This window comes from Ranitomeya variabilis, chromosome 4 (assembly GCF_051348905.1).
Source record: "Ranitomeya variabilis isolate aRanVar5 chromosome 4, aRanVar5.hap1, whole genome shotgun sequence".
Lineage (NCBI taxonomy): Eukaryota > Metazoa > Chordata > Amphibia > Anura > Dendrobatidae > Ranitomeya > Ranitomeya variabilis.
The window spans coordinates 458,867,326-458,879,851 of NC_135235.1; the positions used below are offsets into that span (position 1 = coordinate 458,867,326).

The 12,526-nt window shown below is 41.1% G+C and overlaps 1 protein-coding gene across 1 annotated transcript in view; it reads left to right on the plus strand.

Annotated features, from left to right (window-relative positions):
• LOC143769023 (BPI fold-containing family C protein-like) overlaps positions 1-12,526 on the plus strand; it is a 199,270-nt gene that overhangs the window by 125,555 nt on the left and 61,189 nt on the right. Inside the window, exon 6 of the mRNA XM_077257625.1 lies at positions 3,411-3,481. Coding sequence (XP_077113740.1) covers positions 3,411-3,481 — 71 coding nt within the window. The remainder of the gene's footprint in view (positions 1-3,410; positions 3,482-12,526) is intronic.

Sequence of the window (12,526 nt, forward strand, 5' to 3'; positions counted from 1 at the left end):
ATTACTAACTCCATATTTAAAAACAAAAAGTCACATACGCACAGGAAAAAAAGTGTATATTTGATTAAAGACTCATCCACACATTCCCTGGTTTACCCATTTATTATAAAAAAAAATAAACCCAGCAGTTCCAACATAATACATTGTGAGTTCTCATAACATCTAGTGATTCTCACCTGCAACTTATAGAGCATTGTTTGGAGAACGATGCTCCATAGGTTACGCGTGGTCACGTCTCATGAGAGATGATTTTAGAATCGTTATCATCTATGAGACATGACTGTGAGTGACCTATGCAGCCTTGTTTTCGAGAGCAAGACTGCATAGATCACTCGCAGTTATGTCTCACAGGCGATGATGTTACTGTTGTCATCACCTGTGAGAAAATGACAGTGAGTGACATATGCAGCCTTGAGAACGAGGCTCCATAGGTCACTGACGGTCATGTCTCACAAGCGATGATGTTTCTGACGTCAACTCTCGTTAGACGTGACCATCATGAGTAATTTATGGAATGTCTTTTCATAATGAAGCTCCATAGATTACAGGTGAAAATCACTGAATTCATGGGATCTCGTCAGGAGCTGCTGGGATTATTTTTAAATAATAAATGGGTAAACCACGGAATGTGTTGGGGAGGTTTTACTCCTTTTCCTGTGTGTCTGTGTCTTTATTTTTAAATATAGAGTTAATAATGGGGGTGTCTGATAGACACCTGTCCATTACTAACCCATGGGCTTGATGCCAGATGACATTACAAAGATAACATCAACCCCATAAACCATTGCCCTGATGCAGTGGCAATTGGGGTAATCAGGAAGAACTGAGGATTAGTGCCAAAATTGGCGCATCTAATGGATGTGCCATTTCTGGGGCGGCTGAGGGCTGGTCTTATTAGGCTCACAGCTGTCTGCTTTCTCTTTCCTGACTATGAAACATATGAGGGAACCCACATTTTTTTTATTACTTTTTCAATTACACTGTCCCTCACTCAAGCTGTTCTATACTAGCCAGAGCAGCACCACCCCCTGATCCAGCAGTTATGCTGTACAATACTTGTCATGGCTGTGATGGATGCGCAATTTCCCACAGCCTAAAAGCTTGTTTAGTGGCTATTCTGCAGCCTTTCAGCAAGCCTTATTAAACATCCAAACTCCTAACGGTTACATGAACTTCTCATGGACATCTGGTAGAAGTCTATGCTTGGAGTTCAGCACCAGACACTAGGTGTCCGGTATGAACTCCAAACTTTACAGATCGGGTTCGCTCATCCCTACCTCAAACAACTGATTCCTACCTGAAATGAAGTGAGTTGACACAGCTGGATGGAATGAATAGGCCACAGCAGCCTTTTAGTAAAACACGCAACATAAATAAACATTAGATAGGAATAGCTTTCCACAAATATCCCAACCAGTGGAAGGGAAATGGTCCTTAAAGCCCCATAATTCTTGTGAGCCCACTATGTTTGCAATGACTGCTCAAGTCATATTACCTCTAGCTGATTCCACACCTGCTAAGAGGCACCATAATAAACAAGAACCTGGCGTATAATGGTAACCACTACCAATGGACCTACCAAGGCCCCTTTACGCAGAAGTTCTACTACCCAAATTTAGTCCATCGGGGGTGGTCCACAGCCATTGCCGGCTCCCTCACAACCGTACCATATGAACCGTATCTCCAACTTTGAGGATTTCCCCCCTGACCCTAAACTCCACCCCCATCTTTTTCTCATGTCCTACACTTATTTTAACCCCTTAAATTCCTGCACAAACCCTCTTATGATGGCCCTCTTCCAGGCTTGTAGCCCTTATCCGGCCTTACTAGATAGATGCAGGGACCTGCAACTATTTTACTAAACTCATGATTTATAGCACCATTAACTTCCACAGCAATTTAAAGACTTCATCCTCATTGTTCCCATTGGAGCTTACAATCTAAATTCCTTATTATCTGGCATGAGAGGAAAACAAAGTATCAGGGGAAAGTGTACAAACTCTTTGCAGACATTTTCCTTTGTGGGATTTGACCCCAGGATCCAGGAGCTGCAAGGTTACAGTGCCAACCACCATCCTGCTATAACCCATAGACATGCCAGTAGAGGGAACCTGTAAGCAGGATTGTGCAGGGTAACATACAGACAGTGTCAGGTTGGCACCGTTATTCTGATTAAAATGATATTTTGGTTGATGAAATCCGTCTTGTAGTTCTTTTTAATCTCTATTTTCATTTTTGAGTTAATGATATGCTCGTGCCCCGGGGTGGGCCTGGAGGGGGGAGTTTTCATGTGGTGCTCTGATTAGGTATTCATAATGCAGACTTCTGACAGGTCACTGATCCCTCGCTGACCTGCCCCCTAGTTTGCATAATCAAATAAATACTTGAAATACATCACTCTGTAATGACTCTATAGTCTATATAATATATGAGTTTTACTTTTTGTATTGAAGAACTCAAATAAATTGACTCTTTTATGAAATACTTATTGTGTGATAAGCACCTGTATTTGTGCTTTCCATAAAAAAACAATTCTGGATATTACTTTCTTTGAAGTGAATAATTAAATCTAGCGTAAACGCATAGGACCTGATTTATTTATTATTGCATATTCACCTTTTTGTATAGTTTTTTTTGCTTGCATCCTTTTTAAAGTCTATTTGATATGTTTTCACTTGTTTGTTTGTTTTTGAATGTTTGTCAATGTGGGATGTGTTTGGGGTTTTCAGATGTACTCAGTTAATTCATCATTGTGTGACATTTTTTGGAATTGTTTAGTAGTTGCCCCAAAAAAGTGATTTCAGATGCATCTGGAATTTTACCACAAACATTCTTGCAACATTTTAGCTGGACAAACAACTGTTTGAACTGAACAGGGTTAAGAAATTATAAAGAAAAAATTAAAGAGCATTTTTTATTTTGCAAAAAATTCATGAGCCATTTAAAAGAATTTGGTGCAATAAATGAAAAGAAAAAAAGAATACAAATGATTATTTGGACCTTTTTTAACCATTGTTGGTTTGCTGGAACAATTATACTGGCAATAAGCGCTAAGGCCGTCATTTAAATATGGATTTCCCATCAAAATAAAGACTATCCCAGTAAATATAATCCTTTGTGATGCTTTAGTTTGTCATATTGGAAAAATTACATTGAAATTTCAATAGCTTTGTGATGAAAGTATAGCAACCATATCAGCTTTGAGAGCATTCGTCATATTCTCCCCACCTTTCCAAGCCCCTTAATGTGGCAAATGTGCCTGGTTATAGGTGTCAAAGACTTATCACCAGGTCAATTTGGCATTTCTGAGTCTGAAAAGACAAAAGCGAATTGTATCTGAGTGTTAATTGCACATATATTGGTTATGTTTTCTTACATATTTTGCATGATAAGCGATGCTCTCATTACAGCAAGCAACCTTCACCGCTGGCATGATGCGTTTGTCAAACCTCAACTTGAAGGTCTCATTTTTGACGGAAAGGTAAAGGTAATTGATATATACTTGTCCTTAAAGAGAACCTGCCAGCTGGCGTAACAGGTGCTAGAGATGTGGGGCGGGGATTTGAGTTTGAACTCGAGCACCGCCCATTGCTCACCGAGTAACAAGTACATCCGAGCACAGTGATACTCGAGTGATATCCGAGTATCACCGAGAATGTTCACTCATCCCTAGTGGTTAGGGACTTTCCTAGTCTGTGCAGGGACTAGTTGAGTGCAGGCATGGTGTCTCTATTTGTTAAACCTTTCCTTCATCCTTTATCTGTTTGAGTGTGTGAACACGTACATAACAATATGCAGTAATGTACAAAATAATAGCAGTGTGGTTAACCCCTTAGTGACAGAGCCAATTTGATACTTAATGACCGAGCCAATTTTTACAATTCTGACCACTGTCAATTAGTGAGGTTATAACTCTGGAACGCTTTAACGGATCCCGCTGATTCTGAGACTGTTTTTTTGTGACATATTGTACTTCATGTTAGTGGTAACATTTCTTCGATATTACTTGCGATTATTTATTTAAAAAAATGGAAATATTGCAAAATATTTTAAAATTTTGCAATTTTCAAACTTTGTATTTTTATGCCCTTAAATCAGAGAGATATGTCACACAAAGTAGTTAATAAATAACATTTCCCACATGTCTACTTTACATCAGCACAATTTTGGAAACAACATTTTTTTTGTTAGGGAGTTATAAGGGTTAAAAGTTGACCAGCAATTTCTCATTTTTACAACACCATTTTTTTAGGGACCACATCACATTTGCAGTCATTTTGAGGGATCTATATGATAGAAAATAACCAAGTGTGACACCATTCTAAAAACTGCACCCCTCAAGGTGCTCAAAACCACATTCAAGAAGTTTATTAACCCTTCACAGGAACTGAAACAATGTGGAAGGAAAAAATGAACATTTAACTTTTTTTGCAAACATTTTAATTCAGAACCATATTTTTTTATTTTCACAAGTGTAAAAACAGAAATTTAACCATACATTTTGTTGAGCAATTTCTCCTGAATACGCTGATACCCCATATGTCGGGGTAAACCACTGTTTGGGCGCACCGCAGAGCTTGGAAGAGAAGGAGCGTCGATTGACTTTTTCAATGCAGAATTGGCTGGAATTGAGATCGGATTCCATGTCATGTTTAGAGAGCCCCTGATGTGCCTAAACAGTGGAAACGCTCCACAAGTGACACCATTTTGGAAACCAGACCCCTTAAGGAACTTAACTAGATGTGTGGTGAGCACTTTGAGCCCCCAAGTGCTTCACAGAAGTTTATAAAGTAGAGCCGTGAAAATAAAAAATCGCATTTGTTTACACAAAAATGATCTTTTCACCCACAAATTCTTATTTTCACAAGGGTAACAGGAGAAATTAGACCACAAACGTTGTTGTGCAATTTCTCCTGAGTACGTCGATACCCCATATGTGGGGGTAAACCACTGTTTGGGCGCACCGCAGAGCTTGGAAGAGAAGGAGCGCCGTTTTACTTTTTCAATGTAGAATTGGCTGGAATTGAGATCGGAACCCATGTCGCGATTGGAGAGCCCCTGATGTGCCTAAACAGTGGAAACCCCCCACAAATGACACCATTTTGGAAACTAGACCCCTTAAGGAACTTATTTAGATGTGTGGTGAGCACTAGTGTTGAGTATTCCGATACCGCAGGTATCAGGTATCGGCCGATATTTCCGGTATCGGAATTCCGATACCGAGTTACGATATTTTTGCGATATCGGGAATCGGGATCGGAATGCATATTCATGTGTAAAATAAAGAATAAAAAAAAAATAGGGATATACTCACCCTATGACGCGCCCTGGTAGTAACCGCTGCAACCGGCAGCCTCCGTTCCTAAGAATGAGCGAGTGAAGGACCTGCGATGACGTCGCGGTCTTGTGATTGGTCGCGTGAGCGGTCACATGAGCGGTCACGCGACCAATCACAAGCTGCCACGTCATCGAAGGTCCTTCACTCACTCATTCTTAGGAACGGAGGCTGCCGGTTGCAGCGGTTACTACCAGGGAGCGTCAGAGGGTGAGTATATCCCTATTTTTTATTTTTATTCTTTATTTTACACATGAATATGGATCCCAGGGCCTGAAGGAGAGTTTCCTCTCCTTCAGACCCTGGGAACCATCCAGGATCACTTGTATGGTTTCCTCTCCTTCAGACCCTGGGAACCATCCAGGATCACCGATATTTGTGTCCCATTGACTTGTATTGGTATCGGGTATCGGTATCGGCGATATCCGATATTTTTTGGATATCGGCCGATACAATCCGATACCGATACTTTCAAATATCGGAAGGTATCGCTCAACACTAGTGAGCACTTTAAACCCCCAGGTGCTTCACGGAAGTTTATAACGTAGAGCCGTGAAAATAAAACATCGCATTTTTTCTACAAAAATGATCTTTTTGCCCCAAAATTTTTATTTTGACAAGGGTAACAGGAGAAATTAGACCACAAAAGTTGTTGTGCAATTTCTCCTGAGTACGTCGATACCCCATATGTGGGGGTAAACAACTGTTTGGGCGCACCGCAGAGCTTGGAAGAGAAGGAGTGCTGTTTTACTTTTTCAATGTAGAATTGGCTGGAATTGAGATCGGAAACCATGTCGCGTTTGGAGAGCCCCTGATGTGCCTAAACAGTAGAAACCCCCCACAAGTGACCTCATTTTGGAAACTAGACCCCTTAAGGAACTTAATTCAACAAATACAGTCATATGAAAAAGTTTGGGCACCCCTATTAATCTTAAGCTTAATGTTTTATAAAAATGGTTTATTTTGCAACAGCTATTTCAGTTTCATATATCTAATAACTGTTGGACACAGTAATGTTTCTGCCTTGAATTGAGGTTTATTGTACTAACAGAAAATGTGCAATCTGCATTCAAACAAAATTTGACAGGTGCATAAGTATGGGCACCCTTATCATTTTCTTGTTTTAAATACTCCTACCTACTTTTTACTGACTTACTAAAGCACTTTTTTTGGTTTTGTAACCTCATTGAGTTTTGAACTTCATAGCTAGGTGTATGCAATCATGAGAAAAGCTACTTAAAGTGGCCACTTGCAAGTTGTTCTCCTGTTTGAATCTCCTCTGAAGAGTGGCATCATGGGCTCCTCAAAACAACTGTCAAATGATCTGAAAACAAAGATTATTCAACATAGTTGTTCAGGGGAAGGATACAAAAAGATTTAACCTGTCAATTTCCACTGTGAGGAACATAGTAAGGAAATGGAAGAACACAGGTACAGTTCTTGTTAAGGCCAGAAGTGGCAGGCCAAGAAAAACATCAGAAAGGCAGAGAAGAAGAAAGGTGAGATCAGTCAAGGACAATCCTCAGACCACCTCCAGAGATCAACTTGCTGCAGATGGTGTCACTGTGCATCGGTCAACTATACAACGCACTGTGTTTTTTTGCCGCCATGCATAATGCCTTTTTGTATTGCCAAACAACTCAATCTTGGTTTCATGAGTCCACAGGACCTTCTTCCAAAAAGAAATTGGCTTCTCCAAATGTGCTTTTGCATACCTCAGCCGACTCTGTTTGTTGCGTGCTTGCAGAAACGGTTTCTTTCGCATCACTCTCCCATACAGCTTCTCCTTGTGCAAAGTGCGTTGTATAGTTGACCGATGCACAGTGACACCATCTGCAGCAAGTTGATGCTGCAGCTCTCTGGACATGGTCTGAGGATTGTCCTTGACTTATCTCACCATTCTTCTTCTCAGCCTTTCTGATGTTTCTTTCTGGCCTTAACAAGAACTGTACCTGTGTTCTTCCATATCCTTACTATGTTGTTCACAGTGGAAATTGACAGGTTAAACCTCTGAGACAGCTTTTTGTATCCTTCCCCTGAACAACTATGTTGAATAATCTTTGTTTTCAGATCATTTGACAGTTGTTTTGAGGAGCCCATGATGCCACTCTTCGGAGGAGATTCAAACAGGAGAACAACTTACAAGTGGCCACTTTAAGTAGCTTTTCTCATGATTGCATACACCTGGCTATGAAGTTCAAAGCTCAATGAGGTTACAAAACCAAAAAAAGTGCTTTAGTAAGTCAGTAAAAAGTAGGTAGGAGTATTTAAAACAAGAAAATGATAAGGGTGCCCATATTTATGCACCTGTCAAATTTTGTTTGAATGCAGATTGCACATTTTCTGTTAGTACAATAAAGCTCATTTCAAGGCAGAAACATTACTGTGTCCAACAGTTATTAGATATATCAAACTGAAATAGCTGTTGCAAAAAAAAACATTTTTATAAAACATTAAGCTTAAGATTAATAGGGGTGCCCAAACTTTTTCATATGACTGTATGTCCAAAAATTATATGGCACTTCCTAACATATGAAACAACAATATGGAGGTTCAGTTGAATTGTCCCCTGACTCCAATGAAGAGATCCATAAGATATCAATATAAAATCACTTTATTTATTAGTCAAATTTATAAAAACAATGGATATGGAACATACAGTACAAAGAAGTACGCAGGGGGCCGGAAAAATACCCTCCAATTATATATATACCATCAGGAAAAACAAATAAGACCACCTGCAGTGATCTGAGACATTGTAGGGCTTTGTAAAACAAGGTATATAGCCCAATCAGCCTAATGAATGCCTATTGTAAATATATCATTTTGTAATGCCCACCAGGGAAATACATACTAAATTATTTAGGCAAGCCCATATGAATATCAGTATAAATATCACAAAATACAAATTGTCTCACCGCTACTGCACGTAACAGATATGTGTCCTGTGTTATCGGGTAGTCCGGCGTTCCCCTGTCGCCCCGACGCTCGTTTCGCCCGTAGCTTCTTCCGGGGGCGTGCACAGGGGATGAAGGTGCAGTTATTTAAATGATTGACGGCCAATGGACGTACACGGACTGCAGAGGATATGACTTAGGTAATTCCTTATTGGTATGGACGTATCTACGATACCGAATGCAGGTAAACTGCCGGCTGTGCCATAACTAAATCATACAACCGGAGGTGACGAAAGTGACCCGCAAGTGGAACGCATACCACCCATCTACTCCGTGTTGTAATATCTACTTTTTATGTGTTGGGGCACAATGTAGAATCAGCGGCGCATGCGGTCATTCGTGTCCTCCTGATAAAAGCATTTCTCTGATATCGCTCCCTGCACCAAACACCATAATTAGTGCAGACGCAGTATGGAGCGCCCCGGGAAATGCAAGGTGACCAGATGATTCGCGCATGCGCACCTTCCCATTGGTGCCGGATAGAAGCAAATATAGGAAAACTACTAAGTGCATGCCCATTCATTTGTGAACATAAAATATCCGAAAAGGATATGTCTAAGGATATATCCAAGGTGCTGAGTGACTAAAGTGCATAGATTAAAAATTTAATCCTTCTCACAGGTACCATATACAATTAAATGTAAACATTGAATAAGTAAAAAACCATTTAATTGTCTTACTGTGAACATAAAACACTGTAAAAGAGGGTATATATAAAGTGCAAAGTGACCAAAGTGCTCGTAGTGAGGGTATAAACCCTACATCATACTTATGTAAAATTACTGAATCCCTTTAAGGTGAAAAAAAAAACAAAAACGACATTAGTGAAGCAGATGCTGCTGGGGAAACGGCGTTGAATAAGGTTAACAACAACCGCCTGAACTTGTGTAATATCATAAGAATGCCTGCAGCTAAGCTATTTGAATCCATATATGGGTTCCAGTCATATGACCGCTGCTGCCACTCACAGCAGCACATTCCCAAAGCACCAAACATGCCCGCTTTGATAAAAACCATATGTTACAAACTATAAGATAAAATATAGTCCATATGAAAACAAAAAGGTGTCCAAAGAAGACTCCGATGAGGGGGCCAAGTTAGACTCCTGCCTGTCCATCAGGGCTCCCATTATGACCAGTAAGTTAGATCCCTGGAATTCAGCCGTATTCCAATATTCGAGCAAAAAAGTGTCCTGAAAGGTATTTAGATGAAATGGCCTAGAGAATCCCTTGCACGTCCATGACACTCATTCAACCACCATGGGATTGACCAGAAGTGTAAAATCTTGAAAAAATAAGAAAGTATGATAATTAATGCAAAGTTATGAAATACACCAACACTGTTAAAAACTTTAAAATACCTATCCCTAAAAAAAGACCCATCCCTAAAAAAAGATGCTTCAGATAATTGTGATAATCAGCAAATCTACAGAAAAGCTGCAAATCCCAAACTTTCATTGAGGCCTCCAGGGCTCATAGTGCCCAAACAGTAAATCCACCTACTCTCTATTCTGGCTAAAATCCTAGATAAGTCCCCACCCCGAGATCCTAGTACAACTTGATCAATTGTCTTTATTGTCAACCCTCTCGCGCTGCATCCATGGTTATATTTAAAGTGCCTAGGGAGACTTTTAAGTGAAGAATCCTCTTCGCCAGGCTTAACTTTTTCAATGTCCCTAATGTGCTCACGAGTTCTTACCTTCAACTTCCTTGTGGTCAGGCCAACATAGACCTTCCCACAGGGGCACGTGGCATGGTAGATCACCCCAACCGACGCACATGTAAGATGTTTTCTGATATTGTAGCTGCGAGATCCATTCCAGTTCGTGAAGGTAGTGGATTTAATATGGTTAAGACATCCTTTGCAAAGACCACAGGGAAAGAAACCTGGCAATCCATTCCGATTAGCTTGGTTATTTATAGATCTCATAGATTCGTAATGGCTATGGACCAACAGATCCTTTAAATTGGCTGATCTTCTAGCCACGATTGATGGTTGAATAGGTAGTATGTTGCGTAAAACCGGGTCAACCAATAATACCTCCCAATGTTTGTAGATAATATCTTTCAGGCTTTTCCATTCTTTGTTGAAGGTAGAGATAAAACGTACCTGGTTCTTATTATCCCTTTTTTCAGATCCAGAGGTGCGGTATAAAAGTTGGTCTCTTGTTGATTTTACAGCCCTTTGATAGCCTCTCTTAATTGTCCTTTTACTGTAGCCTCTATCGAGGAAACTGCTTGTGAGGTCAATAGCTTGCTTGTTAAAATTTTCCTCATTTGAGCAGATTCGTTTAGCTCGTAGGAACTGGCCAATAGGTATCCCACGGATCGTAGATGGCAGATGAGATGAGTCTGCGGATAAAAAAGAATTTGTGGATGTAGGTTTTCTAAATATGTCCGTATTAATTCGTCCATCCACATCAACATACATTTTTATATCCAAAAAATCCATTTCTCTTCCTGATTTAAAGGTAAGTTTTATATTCAGGTCATTATCATTCAATGACCTCATCAATGTATTCAATTCTTCCAATGTACCGTCCCATAGTAAGAGGACATCATCAATGTACCTCATCCAGTTGTGAACATTGTTCATTCCCTGGATGAGGTCACTGTGGAAGATGTCCATCTCCCAGGCCCCCAAGAACAAATTCGCATATGATGGGGCGCATGAAGCCCCCATCGCCGTGCCCTGCAATTGCAGGTACACTTGGGTGTCAAAAATGAAGGCATTATGAGTTAGCAGAAACTCCAAAAAAACCAAAATAAGTTCTGCCAAGGGGCCAACCAGGGGACTTGAAGAGAGAAATCTCTGGACTGCCTTAAGTCTGTCCTGATGACGAATGGACGTGTATAAAGATTCCACGTCAGCCGTAACGATAGTCATGTTCTCATCCAGGTACAGCTGGTCTAATTAGGGTTGAGCGACCTTTACTTTTATAGGATCGGGTCGGGTTTCACGAAACCCGACTTTTTCAAAAGTCGGGTCGAGTGAAATCGGCCGATCCTATAAAAAAGTCGGGGTCGGGGTCGGCCGAAACTCGAAACCCAATGCAGTGCATTGGGTTTCCAATGGTTCCCAGGGTCTGAAGGAGTGGAAACTCTCCTTCAGGCCCTGGGATCCATATTTAAGTGTAAAATAAAGAATTCAAATAAAAAATATCGCTATACTTACACTCTGACGGGCCCTGGTACTAACCGGGAACCTTCCTTCCTTAGAATCAGCCTTCCAAGACCTTGCGGTGACGTCGCGGTGACGTCGCGGCTTGTGATTGGTCGCGCGGCCCCCATGTGACCGCTCGCGCGACCAATCACAAGCCGTGACGTCACCGTGACGTCACCGAAGACCCTGGAAGGGCTGATTCTTAGGAAGGAAGGCTGCCGGAACGAAGCCGAGGGTGAGTATATTCCTATTAGGTATATACTCACCCTCGGACACGCCCTGCTTCTTTCTGACAGCCTTCCTTCCTAAGAATCAGCCCTTCCAGGGCCTTCGGTGACGTCACGGTGACGTCGCGGCTTGTGATTGGTCGCACGAGCGGTCACATGGGGGCCGCGTGACCAATCACAAGCCGCGACGTCACCGCGACATCACCGCAAGGTCCTGGAAGGCTGATTCTAAGGAAGGAAGGTTCCCGGTTAGTACCAGGGCCCGTCAGAGGGTAAGTATAGCGATATTTTTTATTTTAATTCTTTATTTTACACTTAAATCTGAATTCCGATACCAATTCCCGATATCTTAAACATATCGGGAATCGGTATCGAAATTCCGATTCCAGATTCAGAAGATCGCCGACCTCATGGCCGACCCCACAGAGGGGTCGGGTTTCATGAAACCCGACTTTGCCAAAAGTCGGCGACTTCTGAAAATTGCCGACCCGTTTCGCTCAACCCTAGGTCTAATCTTTGTAAGGCTGATGTAGTATCCTTAATATAAGAAGGTAGATTTGCAACTAGTGGTTTCAAAAAATAGTCCACAATATTTGCAATTAATTCACAGGGTCCATCATTACCTGAGACTATCGGGCGGCCGGGCGGGTCCAGGGCATTCTTATGGAGCTTTGGGACCTATATTTCACCGAAAAGAATCAGATACCAGCGTCTTATAGTAACTTATTTCACCGAAAAAGAGACACTATATTTTCAGATAATCAAATTATCTGAAAATATAGTGTCTCTTTTTCGGTGAAATAAGCTTTGAGACCAAATAAAAAGTAGGGAGTTTGGGATGATTC